The 20,418-nt window shown below is 39.0% G+C and overlaps 1 protein-coding gene and 2 non-coding genes across 8 annotated transcripts in view; all 3 read right to left on the minus strand.

Annotated features, from left to right (window-relative positions):
• Nucleotides 1-20,418, minus strand: part of pparaa (peroxisome proliferator-activated receptor alpha a) — a 49,193-nt gene that overhangs the window by 6,156 nt on the left and 22,619 nt on the right. For 3 of the 6 annotated variants that reach the window (XM_078941457.1, XM_078941458.1, XM_020713987.3), the window contains 3 exons: nucleotides 16,598-16,681; nucleotides 6,091-6,297; nucleotides 5,763-5,917 (listed from right to left, as the gene is read on the minus strand). In XM_078941457.1, coding sequence (XP_078797583.1) covers nucleotides 5,763-5,917; nucleotides 6,091-6,297; nucleotides 16,598-16,681 — 446 coding nt within the window. 6 annotated transcript variants of the gene reach the window in all.
• On the minus strand, nucleotides 15,353-15,440 carry mirlet7b-2 (microRNA let-7b-2). The gene has a single exon (NR_107214.1). It is a non-coding gene; the product is annotated as a microRNA let-7b-2 (primary transcript).
• On the minus strand, nucleotides 16,276-16,370 carry mirlet7a-3 (microRNA let-7a-3). The gene has a single exon (NR_107215.1). It is a non-coding gene; the product is annotated as a microRNA let-7a-3 (primary transcript).

A 20,418-nucleotide genomic window follows, 5' to 3' on the forward strand; every position in this document is an offset into this window, starting at 1 on the left:
GAAGGGGTTAAATGTAATTTGATGTATTTTGATGCTTCAAAAGGCACAAAAGGTGCATTTAAAGAACACGACTTTCCTAACAGTAAAAAATAAAATAATTTGATTTTCTTTTACCTTTTGATTCCTAAAAATGTATATTAAATACGTATTAGTGGTGCAAGCAGACACTAAATTCATTTATATCTTTAAAAAAAAAACTAAATCGTTTTCCATTTTGTCAGAAGTTTTGCCACAAATGTTTCTCATTTCTCAGAAATAAACTTTCCTCCTCCTGATGTGGCCTTGACAATTACTCGGTTGTGAAATTGTTGTTCTGAACATGGAGTGTTTCAATTCACAAACATAGATGCTATTTTTTGTACATTAAACATTTTTTTCCACAGAAGGACCACAGCTGTCATAGATCCCAGCCACTAATCATAAGATTTGGGCTTTCACTAATAAGACAAGGAATGCATACAGAAGTTAGATTTTATGTTCCTTTTTTTATTTAAACTATTTATTCTAATTGTCATGATGTTTACTGCAAACTAGTACACACAAACAAGGGGCTCTACTTGAAAAAACAGACATTTACCTTGAAAAAAAAACTGCTTGAGCTTTGTGATAGAAATCCTTCTGTCAGGTGTTTTGAATAAAAATGGCCTTTAACTTGCAAATACATTTTTTTAATTGAATAGATTTTCTCCACAACTTGCAGCCACTAGCACAATCTAAAGTGGGTTGTAATTCAGTCATCTCCTTGTGATTGTCCTTTTATAAGCAATTAGCAATATTCTGACAAAGTATCTGTCCTGTTGCCCAGCGACTGGTAACAATTTCAAAAGGAAAAACCTGGGGACACCACAACGCGTAATGGATTTAATAGCTGTCATAATATTGGGCAGAAATGTCTGTAACTTTGTGCAGGACCAGAAAATGGGAAATGATTGCCAGCTGCGTGTCCACATTGCCTCCAACAATATCGCTTTTTTCCTTATAGTTTATTAATAAATTGTGGTGTTTTAGAACAGTTTGTGTCTTTTATTATTTTTTTATACAAGCAAGAAAAAGAAAATCTTATGTTTAACCTTTTAACAACCCGCTAAAACCCTAATTTATATGACATTAAATTTAGCTTTTTTAGTCAAATAAAGCATTAAAAAAATCCGCCAACATAGGTGTTTAATGCTGCATTCAAAATATTACACTTAAAAAATAAATTGATTTGGATTCCCATATTTTTCAGACTATAAGGAGTTTAAGTTACAGACGCCTAAGAGGGCTTAATAAAGATAGAAACATATATAAGTTGCACTGGAGAATAAATCGGTCTTTTGGGAAAAAAGTAATGACAACAACCAACATTTAGTCTAGAAAGGCAAACAACGGAATAGATACGAATAATAATAGACTGAATGTATGCACGTTTCACTACCGTAACACATTGATGCTTATTTGGCTTCATGAAACATCAGAGGAATCTAGTAAATTAACGCAATATATAAAAACATAAAGAACACGCTAAGAAGTCAACTAAACTCTATATATCAACTCAGTGCATTAAATTCTTCATCCTGTGTCGCTTTGATAACATTCCGTCAACCCCGGTGTACGACTGAGTGGCGCTTTTTCTTCTTCTTCTTCTGTGTTGCTGTCAGTAGCAAATACAGAAACATACATCTACAGTGCCCTCCTCTCTGGAGTTACAACTAAACTGTTAAAAGGAGGAAAATAAATAAAAGTTAAAACAGATATAAATAACCAGATAAGTAAATATTTAACCTTAGAGACAGATATAAATTTGTAAACGTGAATAAAAACTATATCAAATTATTAAAAAGAGAACATAAAATACTTAAAATATCAAACAAATTCATAACGTTCATCTAATCAGAGGACCTCAGGGTCCATGAGGGCTTACACTTTAATTCATTCATTCATTCATCTTCTAAATCGTTTTTTATCCCTTTCAGGGTCACACAGCTGCTGGGTCGGTGTGATGTGTTCCTGCCCCTTTAGTCCTCGTCAGCACACGTGTGGCTGAATTCTGCAGCAGTTGAAGGTTTGATATCGTTCTTCTGGGAAAACCAGAGAGCAGGGCATAACAATAATCTAATCTGCTGGAAATAAAAGCATGCATTAGCACCTCTGTGCTGGCAAGCCAGAGAAATGTGCATGAGAGACTTTGTGAAATAAAATTCAAATATATCACCCAGGTTTCTCACACACTGAGAAGTTTTGTAATTTTTTTAGTTGAAATGAATCAATCTTTCTCTTGTCTTCTCTTCAAAACCGATCACTAAAACCCAAACCTCTCAGCCTGTTCAGTAACAGTACTGTGATGTACTGTGTCAAATGCAGCACTCAGATCCAGTAGTACCAGGACTGAGAGTTTCTGATAGTCCAGTTTATCTAATATCATTTACTATTTTAACAAGAGTTAAAATAGTGCTGTGGTTTGTCCTAAAACCAAACAGATACTTTTCAGAGATGTTATTTCTATGTAAACTCATTAAAGTTGAATTAGAACAATCATTTTACTTAAAAAATGTTAAGTTGGATATTGGTCGATAGTAATTAAAGTTGTTAGGATTCAAATTAGTCTTCCTCAGAAGAAGCCTCACCACGGCCATTTTAAATGAAACTTTTAATTTAATTTTGCCCATCAATGACATAATCATAATTAAAAGACCACTGGGAATGCTTAAAATAAACGAGTGGGACTTTAAGGAGAACAGGTTTCAGTTTTGCTCCGAAACAGCCACCTGCTCCTGGAAAACGATCCACTCAAGGAGATTTTTCTGAGGAACCTCCAGAGTTCCGTGAGACGGCCAAACAGCTCAGGAAAGTCAGGGCGCCTGGCCAACAGATGTCCCACATGTGCCACAACATATAATCTTCTGAAGCGCAACCACATAAATAACAATAACCCTTCAAGTCTGAGTTGGAAAGGGGGGGGTTGGTGGGAATTTTCTGTAGTTGTGAAATCCACCAGCCGTCGTCTTACACAACATCTTGGCTGCATTCATGTCAAAGAGCAGATTTGTTGTTTGCAGGGTTATTATATGTCGCATATCACTTTTTCGATGCATCTTTTAACTGCAAACATGTGGGTTTGTGGGCAAATCTCCAAGAAAACAGTTCAGTGGGGAACTTTGAGGACCAAACGTATAGTTTGGTAGCATGTGAAAGTCATTAGAGTGACATTTCAGGACAATATTACAGATGTGTGCGTCTCTACAACACACAGGCCAAAGCAGAGACGTATACAATGGTTTAGTGAAGATTTAACGCCTATTTATGTCTCATACTATTAACAGCTCTGGCTCGAACCCTCCCTTCTCTAGCGTCGAGTGTTCCACCACGTTGAAGTGAGGTGTTGAGTCGGACACTCAGAGGCCAAACGGCGTGCAGAGTATTTTCCATGACGGCTCAATAGACCGCTGTCATGGCAAACGAGTGTCCAGTCGCTGCTTTGGAGCGGTCACACGCTGCATGTAGAAACAGGCGGCCGTCCCGGCGGGCAGATGAGACGGCCGGCCTCCCTGATGATAGATGCGCGAGTCACAGATGCTGATGGGAAATGCTGAGCTGCCAATTCCAGATTAGAAGTGTGCATCAAGAACTGCATTTTTTTTTAATTACTCAAAATACCAACTAATTTATTTAATTTGTATTTTATGAAAACCCAGGTATACATACACAAATAAACTTGAGTTTCAACTTTAATAGACCTCATTTGGCAGGTTTAACCTACTGGCAGGTTTAGAAGCTGATGCCAACAAACACACCATTAGATCAAAGGACCACAGACAGAAATCACAATTATTTAACCTCATCAGTTCGAAGAAACGTCTAGAAAAAGCTTTTAGATAAAAGCTCAATTAATAAAATAATTGATGCAATTCCACGAAGTGACCACTGGGGCTTTTTCTCACAAGCAAATAACCTCCCAAACAGGTAATGGACCAAAAATGAAAAACTCCCAGGTTTGTTCTGGGAGTAACAGGTTTTGTGAATACAGTAATGTGGCTAATGTGTAGTGTGTTACAAACATGTTCTTGGGTTACTGTGAACGCAGTTTCTAAAGTCTGACTGACGGACTTATCTCTGACTCTTCAGTCACGCTTAAAGCCTTTTATAGTTCTCTGCACCTTATGACACAAGTTCAAAGTTAGATCGTTCATTGACGGCTCGCTTTACAATTCGCTGTGCCTAATAGTGCAGAAAATACAGTATTTACTAATTCTGTGTTTGTGAAGAGCAAACAGTCATGCTCATTTTTAAACTGTGACTTCACTGAGAAAGCATTAAAAGAACCAATCAGGAGAGACCTGGCTCCTATGAGGGTGGGGCTTCACCTGGAACTGGTAGATGGGGGCGGGACAAAAAAAAAATATCCATAGAACTAGACCTGCAACGAGTATCCAAATACTCGGATATCCGTGATCTGTTCCAGAAATAAAGGAGTAGGAATGTTTGTGACTTCCAAGATAGCTGATTTGTAATCTTTATAGGTATAGTACCAAAAAAACCATACACTTCAGACAATGTAATTATCACTCTAAAATACTGACTGATGGTGAATTTTCAACCTAACAAACCAACTGTGCTTCTGTCATTGGAAGTAAATAAACCTTCAAAGTAAAGTGTTGATGAAGGTTCTAATTTTCAAAATAAAACTAACCGGTGTATTTCGTAAATGAAAAGAAAAAAAGTTCAGTTTGCCGAATTAGGTTATGAAAAAAATAATTTTGTTTCATTATAGTTGACAATCTGAAGTAAAAAATATAATGAATATTTCATTAAAAGCATTATGATAATCTGGTGATCGTTAGCTTAGCAGAGAAGTTGGACTGGAATGTATCTGCTAAATGTTAATCTAAAGTGTTGAAGTTTAGTAAAAAGACAAACATATAGCAAGCATTTAAAATACCGTATTTTCCGGACTATAAGTCGCACTTTTTTTCATAGTTTGGCAAGGGGTGCGACTTATACTCCGCAGCGACTTATATTAGAAATAAATTGAAATAAATACATTGTTAACCCTCCTGTTATGTTCATTTGTGAGGAACAGAGATGATGTTCCTGGGTCAATTTGATGTATGAGGTCTGTTAAGTGTTAAGAGTATGTTAAGTGACTCAGAGAATCAGCAAACCTTTTTTTTACAGTAAGATCTTGAAGGCTAACAACATAATATTCTATTTTCCAATGATTTCATAGATTCAGAAATGCAATAAAAATGACAACTGTTTCTACAAATACAGGATGAAAACAGAGTATTAGTTAGCCAATGATGCTTCATGAAAAGAATAAATAAATACATTTGAGAAAAAATTACTGTGAAATTATTAGATAAACAGTCTGCTATGATTGTGTCATATAAGGTTGTGAAAGTTAAAATGCGACTTATAGTCCAGTGCGACTTATCTGTGTTTTTTTCTACTTTATAATGCATTTTTGGGCTGGTGCGACTTATACTCCGGTGCGACTTATAGTCCGGAAAATACGGTAGAATATATCAAATAGTAAGAATTGATATGTGAATTGTTCATTTTGATTGATGACTTGAATCGGATTGCCACCTAAGGAACGACACACAGCTCTATTTAGAACCAACACAAACTAGAATAAAAGGAATAAATGTTCTAAAAAGGCTTAATATGGCCTCTTTAGTCAGAGGTTTTCTTCTCAGAGTTGCATGCATCCTTCAGACTTGGTGCATGTGCCTAATTTCTCCTGCAGCTTGCTGTGGCGGTGGCTGTTGCACGCTCCTTACCTTGCAGCCTTCACACGCGTGCACGCCATAGTGGAACCCTGAAGCTCGGTCTGAGCACACGCGACACTCCAGGCTGAGGGGCCCGACGCTGTCCTCTGCTGCCGGGGCCGCTCCACACACCTCTGGTGAAGGACTGGAGGCTGGAGTTAAGGGGTCTACAGCGGGAAAGAAAGAAACTACATTAAGGAATTAATGAGAAATATGCTGAAATACCAGTTTTCAAGCTGCGTTCACATCCCCCTCTGCAGCATGAGTTCAATGAAAATTCTAATCCAAATCCCCATTTTTAACACCATTTTAAGGTATCTTTTAGGGTCCCTGTACTTACCCGGCATAACGGAGCTTTTGGGCCCGGAGTCGTTGCTCTGGCACTCCGGGAAGTCGAATTCCAGCGAGTTGTCGCCTATCGACGCAGAGATCTTACGGAGATCCTCGATCAAGTCTCCACACAGAGGACTGTCCAGGAGGGAATCTCCCAGTGGGGACGGGGGGCTGTACAGTTCCGCCGCCATGGTGGAGATCTGGGACCAAAACCCTAAAAGGTATTTGTTCACAGTTTTAAACCCATCTGTGGTGAGATTTTAGACACCAGAGACATCTGAAGATGTTGTGTTTGATCGAGCAAACAGGTTTAGATGTTTGATTACAGCAAAAGTACGAGAGGAATGGATCTGAAATCTGAGCTGCATCTACATGGTCAGGGTAGATTATTGAGTAGATTACGGCTGCCATAATAGGTTCAATAATGTCCATTCATTGATTGTATTGTATACATTACTAACAAAAGTATTTTATTGGAAATTTGTTGAATAATCCAATATTGAATCAAATTGGGAACTTGAAAATCAACATTGAATTGTTGGGATTCATGAGACCTGCTCTCCTTCTTGTTTCCCTGCAAAGAGCACAAGATTAGAGAGTGTTGGGCCATCAGAACCCGAGAATCACCTGATCCAGCTAATCCACCGGAAAAGCCGGAAAACAAGCAGGGTTGCAGTTTTCCAGTTCTGGGCAGACGTGGTCAAGAGTTTAATCCCCCCCCCCCACCACCACCACCAGCAGCAGCTCGCTGCTTCTCTAATAGCACTGAGAATACTCGGATGGTAAAAGCCCGTCTCAGTGTCCGCCCCGACACCAGGAGTTTGCTAAATGGGTTCCATTGTTGGGTAAAATCAAAGACTTGGAACTCCGCATCAGGGGCTGGACTGGACGCCTAGATCCCAAAACGGTTCCCGGCACAATGACCGCTGCTTCCACCTTTCTCGGGGCTAAAGGTCGATTATCCAGAACAACTTTCAGTCGTGGGAACCATAGAGTAACTCTAGATGGGACTGGACATGCGGACAATGGCCCACTCAAGAGGAAACCCAATGACTTCCTGTTTGAAGCAGATCTAAAACTGAAATAAACTGAAGCCAGGTCAGTTCACAAAGGAACCACAGGGTGACACGTTACACAAGCAAAATCCATCCTTATCCACACATTTTCTAGTTGAAAATGTACACCTTTTTTAAGACGATTAGTTTGAATATATTTGATCACTGAAAGAAGACAATTTTATTGAAAATATCTATGCTATTATTTTGTTTTTAACATGCAGAAAAGGGGGCGGGGATCTCATAGGACAGCTAAAAAGCCATCTTATTTATGGCCAACTATATGAAAACTTCAAACCACAATGATTAAATGAAAACTGATTCTAAAACATTAGTCATATGGAAGCCAAACTGAGTCTAGATATAGGACCTTAATGTGTTTGAAGTTTGTCATTACTATTTCAATAATCTTGATAGAGCAACCACATTGACAGGAGTTTACCTCACCCACTACTGTTCTTCTTAAAATGAGCAGCTGGATCCAAACACTTTAAAAAATAAAATAAAAGGTTGTTTAAAATAAAACAAAGTGGTAAAATCCCACATAGCTCTTATAATATACAAATTTAGGCCAAACGGGGCCAAAAGCTCCGTTATGCCGGGTAAGTACAGGGACCCTAAAACAAACAAAAAAAACAGTTCAGCTAAACAGAAATTGAGGTTTGAGGACACACTAAAGAGGTTTTTGATTTTTGGTTCGAAGTTGCAAAAAATGAAAGTCTTTGGATATTTCTTAAGGCCCGTACACACCGGGACGAATATTCGCCAGCGTTTTTCGCCACGTTTTTTGTGTTCACACCCAGGCGATTTTCGCTGATGATGAGCCGAGCGAACATGCAATTTCATTCCCTGACATTAGATGGCGCCTAATGTAAAACAGAAATACTCCTGTACACAAGGTGGCGCTGCGCAACTTTACGCTTCTTAAAGTCGCTTTTCACTCAGAAGAAGAGAGCAAGTATTTACGCGCTTGTCAGAATCAAACAAAGAAAACATGAATATTTCAAGCACCAGTAGCTCCAACTGGTGCTTGGTTCGGGGATATTTTAGAATGTCCGTCATTATTTCTTCGCGGCTGTGTAGATGCAACTCGGCGTCTATCTTCTTCGCTGGTATGTGTGCTCAGAAAGGCAGTTTTGTGTTTGGGCGCCCCCAAGTTGTGTTTTACTGTAACTTCAGAAGCTCCAGACACGTGTGCAAAAGCGCCATTCTCATTGGTCGAATAGATTTCGACGCGACAAAAAAAAAAAACGAACCCGAGGTTGTTTTTTTTTGACGCTTTGACGTGTGGCGTTTTTTCGCATCGGTGTGCACACTCTCATTGGTGCCCTTTGTTTAGTCACGAGGCGTTAAACGTCGGCGAAAATCTTGCGCGAAATTCGTCCCGGTGTGTACGGGCCTTAACTCCTGAAATCATTTAAGAAACTGCAGCATTCGATACTTTTAGGCTTTAAATTTAGCAACATGATGGAGTGTTTGAAACTTTGATGGCCACTTTATTTTATTGACGTCTGTCTTAAAGATCTACTTTCGTTTTTTTTTTTTTTTTCCTGATGTGGTCTGCAACACCAGAAAGTAGTGATGCGAGGAGGATTACAGAATATTTTTCATTAGTACTTGAAAAAAAAAAATGGGACCATAACATCTTTTTATACTCTGTTTTTTAAAGAGTCTTAGTTTTGAGAAGCACTGGTATATGATGGTATGCTCATGGGGGTGGGGCATACAACCTTCAGGCTACTGGTCACCACACATCTTATTGACTTTTGCCCTTAACTACCAAGATGTCACCTTTGACAGCAAAAGAAATGATGCTCTTCGAACTACCATAACTCTTTGACTGTTTCCATAATTCCTACAGATTCCAAAGTGGAGAAAAGCAGCTATATATCAGTTTCAAAAGTGTTGTAAATTGGCTTAAACTGCTCTTCTAAGCATCAGAATCAGTTGGTGATGCAGGCAGATTCGTTTGTGAACCAGAATAGAAACAGAGTGGATGGTAAGGGAGGGGCAAAAACGGTGGATTTTAAATAAAAATGGGAATACCGAGGATTGTTATTAGTATGAAATAGAAATAATAATAAGCTCTCCAAAATGACACCCGGACTCTTCACCTGTGGGGAGGGGGGAGACTGAAGATGAGTCAATGGAAAGAGTCAAACTTGTAACTTTGGAGAGGGTGGATTTGGAACCAGCAAGAAGTAATTCGGTTTTATCACCTTTGATTTTCAGGAAGTTTAAAGTAAATTAGTTTTTTCAATCTCAGATAGACAGACGGAGAGGGAGGAAGGTGGAAAAGAGGTGTCAGGTTTACTAGATACATAGAGCTGGGTGTCATCCGCAAAAAATGAAACTTTATATTCATTTTTTGTAAAACATTGCCACGGGTGAGGAGGTAAGTAATGAACAGAAGAGGACCAAGGACAGAACCTTAGGGCACACCAGATTTTAATGGTTTTATTTGAATTAATTGGGTGCACTTGAGAGGTAGGATTGGAACCAGAGGGGGATGCAGGTGATGCCGAGGGAGGAGAGCCTGTGGAGGAGGATGGAGTGAGATTTGGTTTCAAAGGCCGCTCTCAAGTTAGGGAGGAAGAGAACGGTGAGAATCAACTGCAATGAAAAGGTCATTGATGATCTTCAGCAGTTTCGGTGCTGTGTGAGGGGCGGAAACCAGACTGGAAAGGTTTTTGTTTTAAGTAATCATATTAGATTGTGGCAACACTGCTGTTCTCTGCATCAGGATCAGTTGGTTTAGGTTCATTGCCGAGGCGCTTTACTACCATAAAGTGTTGCAGAGGAGCTAAAGCTCTGGTGTTAACCTCAAAGCTTTAGCTCCAGTGTTGACACACTTTGGACTGCTTTAACTCTTTAACCGTTTACACAATTAACGTCATTCTAGCGGTTTCTGAAGCAGAGAAAAGCCGCTTTGCGCCAATTTGAAGCACTTTACGGTAGTGGATCATGTAAACATTTGAAAAGTTACGGTATGTCAAAGAGCGTGTTTTCTTCTTGGGCATCCCCAGCAACACCTCCAGAGTTAAAGAGAAGATCATGTGAATGTAAAATAAGAACATTTGCACTAATATTACAATATTTTAACAATTGGAGTCTATTGTGATGATTTTCTTCAGGCAAAAACTACAACTTACCTCCTTCAACTACAAAACATATTTTGAGTAAATATATATGTTTTGTGTGTAAAATTTCCCCTAAAAGGCTGGAGGTTGGAAAAAATGCATCTGTGTGTTGATACTAAAGCGGAGCGATTGTACCGTTTGACGTGAACGCTGTTCAGTGTCACTCAACAGCTGTACAATATTTCAAATGAGTTATTCTTACACACTAAATCCCCACCAGTCCAAAAAAAAAAAAAAAAAAAGTGCAAGCACAGTTGATTGTAAAACAATTATGGTGATTTATGGACCAACTCGAGACGCGCTGCACCCCGGTGGAGTTTCCATCAAAGAGGGAGCTTTTGAAACGTCCGGAGACTGTGTCAACTTTGTCTTTTGCAGTTTACTTTGGGGACAGAAGTAAATGGGAGCTGTCTGTGGGTTTATTTTTTTATTTTTTTTGCCTCCATGTTCAGAGAATGTTTACTCATATGAGGGGATCTTTGGGAGGGTGTGTGTGGGTGGGGGTTTGGTGGAGCTCCCAGCTGCTTCCAGTGGGATAAAGGACATCTGTTTGAACCATCGCAGAGGAGGACAGAAACATGGCAATGCATATTTTCTGCTCGGTTTCCTTTGATTCATGGCGACAGATGCGCGGACTCTCCTGTAGATTTACTTTTTCTCGTTTGATTTTGAAAGGATTTTCAGATCACCATAGAACTTTAACTGCTTAATAAAGCTAGAAAATGTCATCTGCAGGTGTGCTATAGAAAGGAAATTCCGGGATTTTGGGATCTAAAACTCAAAGTTTGAGATTGAGTGACTGTCTGAAACTATGTGAAAGGTCATCATCAGTAAACACGCACTGTTGTAACTCCAAAGGCCAGGCGTGGAGGACGTCGTTGATTGACGTGTTTGTCTCCTCTTTTGTTTTTGCAGCCCTGAAAGTGTGCCAACGGTGTGCAAAGGGGGTCAATACCACTCATCGATTTGCCTTTGATGTTTAAAGTATGCGCCCTTTGACACGGCAAACATCCCCTTCAGATTTCACAGGAGGGGAAGGAAAATCTGTTTTGCTTCACGGTGTGATTAAAAACTGCAAGTATAAAGAGTTAAGTGTCTTTTTTTTGGGGGGGGGGGGGGGGGGTTATTTATGTAGAAGATGTATATTTACGGATCATCAATGGCCCTAAAAGTCATAGTTTGAGTGTTTGTGACTTTAAGGAACCTGAAATGTTTACGTTTACAATGATAGTCATTAAAGAAATGACCATTTATGATTGCTATGACGCAAAAAGTGGAGAAGTTTAACTGATTATTTTAGAGGAAATTTTGTATTAAAAAAAACGGTGTCTAAACCACCTCTTGGGCGATAACCAATTTGGTTAGTAAGTACATCTCTCTGATGAAAATAAATTTTTTTTTAGTTATTGACATTTAAGTAGCTGTCAAACAGTCGCAAAGACGCTCTGTTGGAATTAATGCGATGTTGTGGCTAGGGATGGGTATCGTTAAGGTTTTCACGGTGCTACTACTCTTATCGATACTGCTTATCGATCCGGTATTTTAACGGTACTCTTATCGATACTTTTTGAGGACGAAAAATAAACAAATAAACAAATAAATAACAATTAAGAACATAAAGTGTTTTATTTCCTTATTAAGCAAAAGCAGTGTTTTTAACAAAACATTTTACTTTATACATGATACTGTTACAGCACAAACCTGGAATGCACGTGGATGTGCTAGACCAGGGGTCGCTAAACTGTACCTCTCAAAAAGCCATTTGGATCAGTTTAGCAATGAGATGAAAGAACAGGGAGCAACAACACTAGATGTGTAAGAAAAAAGGGTTTTTGCCGATATATCGTGATAGTACATTTGGCCATACTTGTATTGATTCAAAAATGCTGTCAGGATATTTATTTCATTATGTAATTATTTGTATTCTTTATGAGAGTGATGTTTCCTTTGATCTTTTGTCCATTGTCCATCTGTCAAACACCCAGAGTTAGGATGATGGAAACAAATTCACTTTGATGCAGACTCGTCTCTATTTATTTATTTTTCTTTAAATCCAGGAAACTCAATAGATTATATTAATTTTATGGATGACAACTATGTTGTATTAGCAAGAAGCTGTTAGTTTGTTGCGGGGCTGGAATCATAAGCGGTGAGTCTAAGCCCCGCCCCCGCCTCTCTCCCGCATCATATGGTCATCGTAGCAGCAAGGTGACAGGATAGTGGGGGCGCCCTGACGCAAATTTAACTAATTTTACGTGGGAATGGGTGGTCTTAGTCTAGGGGATAAAAATGAATTTTTTTGGGCGCTCACGTGTCCCCTACGAGATCGCCGGCGTTCACAGCTGCAGAATACAATAAATCCCAAAGTTATCGTGATATCAAGCTGAGCAAATACGCATATCGCAAAAGTTGCGATAAATGGTTACCTCAAACGGGCTAAAAGAATCTTAAAGCAGTTTAAGGTATTTATCAAATCAAATAAATCTCTTTATGCATTTGACCAATCGGATGGACTCCTTTGTATCATTGACCAATCGGATGGATATCTTGTGTGTTAGATGTTTGCCTCCTATGAAGACGAGGGTCATTTGGAGTAGAATTTAGGAAATGTTGACTAAAATCTAAATCCAACTGTTGCAGTGAAATGGAAAATATGTGTTTAGTTGTTTTGCTATTTGTATCGCAAGTTATATCGTCATCACAATATTGATCACTAATATCGCAAATCGCCAGTTTTCCTCATATCGTGCAGCCCTACAGGGGAGCTTTTTTTTATTATTGTCTCGATAAAAAAATAAGAAAAACATTGTAAAGTTCAGGAGGCCCAAGCAGGCTGCCTCCTCGTCCCGCAGCGCGTCTCTGATTTTAAAGAAATTACTACTTTAATTGTTCTTTAATAAAAATTAAACAAAAAAAAGGTAAAAGTACAGCAGCATTGATTTTTAAGGAGGATATTTTGTGGAAAAAAACAAACACCTCTTATTGCGTGACAACCAATTTGGCTGGTAGGTGCCTTTCTTTGAAAGAATTGGTGGAAGCCACCATGTGGTTTCCATGGTCACTATAGGCTCAGGTCATCAAGTCTTCAGTGGGCCAGATGACTCTCTTTCCACAGGTCCTTGGCCCAGTTTACATCACCCCCCAATCATCCCAGAAGACATTGTGTTTGAACTCCCAGAGGAACTGTAATCCCACACAGCCCGCTCTATCTTTAGGCTATTGGAGAAGTGGAAGCTGAAAGAGACACACGCCCGGCAGACTCAGACAGCAGAGCAAGGAATAATGCAGACACAACACATGATGACATGAAGAACAACAGCCCTTTATCTCTCATGTTTGTCATTTATTTCTGTCTCCACCTGTCGCAAAAATAAAAGCCTGACTTTTCTTGGGTAGAAGATTTTTTTTGTAATGTTTAGGTCGTTTTCTATAGTAAATAAAGTGAGATTACAATTACAAGTGTATTAACTGATGGTAGCTATCCTCACATAAACATTTTTAGTGAAAGTAAATAAAAGTTAAAACCCAAACAGGAAATAGACCGGAATGACACTTAATGGTTTAACAACGCGATTACGTAACTGCTTTGTTTTTTCTTAAAATAAAAGTTTGTTACGTTACCTTCGAGGCTGACTTCTCGCCTTAACTTTAGTTCATGTTGCCGGGATACACGCCTGTCTGCCGGACACTAGAGGAGGGAGGCGTTCCGCTCTCTAGAATCGCCACCACGCATGCACACAAGACCTCCGCGCGGCTCCGTCGATGCTGTTCGCCTCCCTCGGCGGATCGTCTCAACTTCCGGCGGAAGTGAGGTAGTTGCGGGACTGTGACATGCGTACACACCTCCTGACACACCTATACTTTCAACCAATTGGCATTGCCGGATCAAAAGTCGAACCCTATTTCTTTTAGGGTTTTTTTTGTTAGTAGGGAAATAAATACCATGAAATGTACCATTACTTTACAAAGGACTATTTGGCTCATACCAATCTATTTACACAGTTACATCATCTGTATTATTGGCTATCCGCGAATTACATAAAGTTATTAATGTCCAGTAAAATGTTTCAATTTAAAAATAAAGCACAATTACTTTTTAAAACTAAGATATAATTGATATTTTAGATATTTATGTTAAAATTTAAATAAAAATGTATTAATATAAATCAAGCGTGCAAAGTATGAAATTATGCATATTCTGATTTTTCATTAAATATATTTTGACAATTTGCCTGATTTCTACATGGATGTATCAAACATTCCCTCGTAAAAAATACATGTGCATTTCCTGTAATTAAAAAAATATAACTAAATAGGTCATTTTACCCAATTTTTTTATAGTTTTAATTCAACCAGAGCACGTTTTCTGGTGCAGTTAATTTTTATTGAAAATGTGGTCACAGAGACTAATTATCTGGCGCCACCTACAGTACTTAAAAAGCAGATTTCTATTCTAACCTGGTGTGGAGATGAACTCAAATTATTTAAAATAAAGGTTCCTAAAAAGTTAATCAGGAATAACCTGCAATTTTCCACTCAAATGTAACATGTGCAATTAGAATTAGCTAGAAACTATTAGGTTTGAAGTGTTCTCTTACCTCTAAAAAAAAACACGTCAAATTCTCTGTTTGTTTCTTTTTTTCCTCACCCTTGAACCTGTGCTACACTAACATCTTACCTGGAAAATCCCAAGTAATTGCCCGGTTTTTATTACACGAAGAGAGATAAAACGGGAACTTCAGAAGGCCCGTCTCCGCAGATAAAACGATAAGCTTTATAGATTGTTACAATGCTGAAATGCTGATCTCATTACAGTAATTGCATAATAAAGCCTGTACTTCTAGGGCAATATATTCTAACAATTAGGGTATTTTAAATAGAAACCCCCACCACAACAAAAACCAAACAGCACAGATGTTGCCTTCTCAAAAATGTGTCAAATCTTTATTGAAGAAAACATCAAAATAGAAAACTGCATTGTCATATCTTCAAAGAGCAAAGTACATGTGTGTTAAACGGTCATGAGAATCAATCACAGCTGGAATCTAAATGCCCCTGTGATGTATTGCTGCCCTCCAGGGAAGGCAGTAGGTTGTATAGTTAGCTCCTTATGGGGTAAAATCACAACCCTGAAACCACACAACCTACTACCTCACCCTGTACGAGCACCATGAGTTGCTGGGCAGACTTCCATCATAGGAAAACACTTTTTGATAACAGAAAACACTGGAAACTGCATTTCTATTTTTCACTTCCAATTTATCAAATAGCCAAGAATAACTTAACTTTGAATGGAGCTAATCAAAGGGATGCTACGGTCACACCGGGCTGGGAAACACTTGTTTATGCACCCACTTTCAATAAATAAAAAACAAAACAAAACAAAACAAAAATGGATGTAAACTTACATACATGTTCCAACACTAGCGCAAGTTCTTAAGTCCGTTTTTGGGCTCTACGTACAGAACGTGCGGCTGAACGACCCTTTAAAGTTAAACCAGTTGAACTTTGACCGACCGGGGACTTGTGTTTGTAGTGACGTATGAGTGGCGTCCTTTTCACGGAAGTAGCAACTGTTTGACGATTGATCATAAAAGAGAAAATGTGGTTTGTGCCTGGCCGGAATAACATGACACCAAGTCTTTCATATATCGGAATAGAGCTGTGAAAAGAAAAAAGAAAAAAGCCTGGAGCAAGACTCACAAGATTTCAACATTTGACCCCAAACCTCTTCTACCTGCCGGTAATGCGTTAGTATCGAGTAGCGACACCACATGCTATAAAGGCCCATTCGAGAAAGCCTGGTTAGCGTGTTTTTATTCGTATATCACATGTCCGGTGTGTACGTAGCATAAAACATGAATTGGACAATGATTGAACAACAACTTTACATTCTAAGAAGTTTCAAATTAAAATAGTATGAGTCCACCATGGAAAGAGAAAAAAAAAGAATGTTTTACAGCGTTCTGAAGAGGAGGAGGATGAAGGTGCCATTACAGCCGCTTCAGGAAAGACAGTAAGTTGTATAGTCATCTGACAGCATGGGAATGACCCTAAAACTATACAACCTACTACCTCACCCCAAAGGACGTTTTATCTGCCGTCTCCTGTTACCGGGTAGAACTTTGACCTGCAGGAACTCAAAAAAAAAAACAATACTGTACGCACGCATGACTAAAAACTTTAAAACGTCCGGGACATTGAGGGGTTTGATTCCAAAAAATGGTATAAAAACCAGAACGTTTCTCATCAAATCAACATGAATATAAAAGTGTGTTTTGAATCAGAGAAACTAGTTGGAGTACTTCCTGCGTGTCACCTGGAGCAGAGGTCACTTCCCCGTGCCGTGTTGGTGCTCCGCTGTCTGCTGGCTCGCCTCCTCTCGCGTTTCTCCACCTCGAAGCTGACAAATGAGAGAAGAAAGTGAGCCGTCCAAAGGTCAGCCTTTCGCTTCTCGTCTGACACATGAGCTCGCAGCTCTGCGTGCTTTCACACGCGGGTGGAGGCCGGCGTCTGGCCTCGATTCAAGGTCTGCGTGCAGACACCTGCACGTGCATCTGAGCGATCACCTGAACGGCGGGAGGAGGGGGGAGAGTGTCCGTCCGTGTAACTAATAAATCCCGTGTTTGGTGGAGTCTGATGAAACCGACTATTCTGACGGGGAATCCTGGAAATGATTGTGAAAGGGCACATCTGGCTGGGGGGGTCATGCAGTCAGGTAGCGGTGGTTTAAGGAGTTTCCTGAGGGAGACGGGGGAGGCCGTCACTTGCTTGTGGTTTTCTCTCCAGCCGGGAAGCAACAGGAGCTGGAGGTAGGGTTGACTTATTAAGAAAGAAAACCTGAGTCACTGCGTTAACTCCCCTCGTGCACGCGTGTGCCCGTTTGTGGCGGTTTTATTGCAGGTCGGCTATCCCGTAAATGCCCCACAAATCTCTATACGAGCCCCTTAATGTCCAGGACTAGCAGACCACACGGCGCACAACTCACTCCTTCACTTGCGCTTTTTAATTGCGTGGCGGGGAGTCCTTCCAGGTTTATGAAGGATGAAGAGCAAAGGAAGTCGCTCTAAGTATTTGTGCGCTAAGAAATAAAAGAGAAAACGGGTGCAAGAGCAAAAATCAAAAACTCTTATCTTAGGGGTGGATTATACAGAAAGTATTTACAAAATTAAAGCATAAAATTCAAATCAGTTTGCTAGCAGCACATATCAGTGAACCTCCTTTTACACAAAGAAGCAAACGGTTTAAAGCTTTAACCAAATCTAAGATTTCTAAAACGATTAAATTGAATTAATCTCCACTTTGAGCACTTTTTAATGTAGGAATGTAGAATTTTAGTACTTAAAGTTCCAACTTTGTTAAGGTATTTTAATTTATTATGTGAAAACGGTTTTAAAACCAATCAAAGTTAGTTTTAGAAAAGAAATATGAATCCTATTGAAGTGGAAATCTATAAAAACTGTAAGGTTATGAATGTAATAGTTTGGATAATTTTACTTTTGCATTCCTTTTTTCAGGCCTTCGTAAACTGGATGTGGACGTGTAAACAATTGACTAAATACACTTAAATCTGTTTCAACACAAAAGCTGTACGGAGCCTAAAAAAAACCTGATAAATGAATTCGGCTGTAGACTGAGTGAATATAAATCAGGCGCAGTCACTGTCATTTTCCTCGCCGAGTCTCTTTTTCATTTTGTCATCTGGATTTCACCATCAATGCAGTGAAGTCACATTACTGGAAAGAGACGAGGAGGAACCACATGAGATCAAAACTCATGACCCTGAATCCAACCACGAGTGGGAGTTAGCCATTCACGTTCGCATCCAGAACTATTCGTGACGTCCGTGCGCCTTTTGCTCGCAAAACAAGCAGATTTCACCGAAAGCAGAAGAAGCTCCGTGTCTCTTATCGCTCTGTGTGCAGTTGACCAAAACCACCAACAGGTGTCATGTCTCCCCAAGTATGCAGGGGAGAGCGTGCACAAAGCCGCAGGCTCCCGTGACAATGAGGCCTTTGTGAAGTTCCGGGGTGCCAGCCGGTGTGCCCTCGTGTACAGTTTCCCTCTAATCTTCATTTGACCTTTAGGCTGACGGCTTTTCTTTCCCATTTTTCCCTGACTAATTTCCTTTGAGGAGATTATCTTCAAGTTGTGGCACAGACTTACTAGACGTACTAGATGATGTGACATTCAAAGTGAACCGGGGCCAAGTTTGTCAGGACGCTGCCGCTGGAAACGTTTGACAAGTCAAAGTCTAAAGACGAAGTTGTTTGCCTGCCGGCGGCTGGTTCAGGAGGAACCCAAACTCTCCATATTCATACCTGCAGACCATCCAGAAAACATTGTGGATTTGAGAGGGAGGCACAATGTTGGCATGAGAAGACACACACTCTGACAGATGTGTACACCAACACAAATCATTTGGAGGAAGGAGACATGCAGGTACTTTAAGAAAAATCAAAATAAATAAACAGAAAAATCCAAACCTTGCACGAGAAAAAGAGATTCATTCAAAGCAATAAAAAAATAAGTCGAAAAATATTAATAAAACAGAAATCTATGCACCGGATGTATCATTTTTTATGGTTATGGATTTATAAACTTTGTATGATTTAGCATAAAAATTTGTTTTACAGATTGTGGTAAAAGACTTCTGTACATTTCTCATTCTAGTAACACACTAGTTTTTTTTTCTTTAGAAAAAAAAATGTATTATTAAAATTTTAAAATGTGGCTCCAAACAAGATAAAAATGTAAAAAAATAAAATAAAAGTCAACGCATTATATTGCTCTAATTTGTTTTATACATGTGTTTTAAAGTTAATTAAAAAAATTACAAAAATACCTGAAAGATTAATAGTCAGACACTAAAAAACAGAGTATTTAAAGTATTTAAAAAAATAAAAGTCAACGCATTATATTGCTGGAATTTTCTTTTTAAACATGTTTTTGTAAGGTTGTATAAAAAATTGATAGAACTGTGACAATATAAACAGGATGTTTAGAGAATTAAAAAAATAAAAGTTTGAAACGAAATGCCAAACACACATTCTAAAACACACACAAACCCTGAAGAATTTTTTAAAACTAATTTACTACAAAAAAATTCTCCACAAAGATTCTCAATTAAAAAACACGAGCAAAAGCACAACATATTGACTCTCACAAACACACACATAGACACACACACACACAGACACACACTTCAAACAACACTGTAACTGATCTGCAACAGAAAATAAAACACTCCAAAAACATGTCATACCTCATTTCCCTCTGCGGTTTTTTGGATTTCAAATTAAAAGTACTTTTTTGGATGCCGAAGTGTAACAAAGATGTCTGTGTCTGACTTCATCTCTCCAGCCGACACCTTATCACGGCCTGACGTGCTCTGAATGACAAATGACTGGAGTGTTTGTATGCACGCTCTCTAAAGTGATCCATTGTGTTCCTGTTACCGTGTGTGTGTGTGCTTGCATCATACTTAAATGCACCTGTGTGTGTGTTTGTTCATGGAGCACTGTGTGGCTTTCTGCAGTGTGTGTGTGTGTGTGTGTGTGTGAATGCTCAAAGGAGAAGGCTGTGCCCTGATCTCCTTGGGAGAGGCGTGGGAACCCCATTCATCTTTGGAGTCTGGGTTCATTATGGGGTACATAGCATCAAATGTGTGTGCGTGTGTAAAATTGAGCGACTTGTGTGTTTTCGTGTTACCTTCACTTGAAAACATTTCTGTGCTATTTAAGTGATTTAAAAAAAAAAGGAAACATTCAACCTTCTTTTTCAGTGTAGAAGAATTAGCGGCGCAGTTTAAGGAAAAAACTAAAAAATATATATCTAGAGGGAGCGTAAACCGGTTAGATATTCTTTTTCAATTTATTTCAAAATAAAATGCTCTTTGTTAATTTTCAGTTTGACAAGAAAGATCGCAAGATTTTTTTTAACTATAAAATAAATGAACCAACTTAAGGAGCATAAGATGAGATTCATTAAAATAAAGCAATTTGCAATCCTTTAAAACACTTTAAAACAAACGCGTCAATTTCTTATGCGACAGGACAGCCAACGACCACACAAATATGCGTTTTTTGCTGTTTGCTCGGAGCTGCGTGGACACGAAAACAGAATAGTGGAGGACAAAAC

Source organism: Oryzias latipes, chromosome 23, assembly GCF_053564925.1.
Source record: "Oryzias latipes strain Hd-rR chromosome 23, Olatipes_Hd-rR_3.1".
NCBI lineage: Eukaryota > Metazoa > Chordata > Actinopteri > Beloniformes > Adrianichthyidae > Oryzias > Oryzias latipes.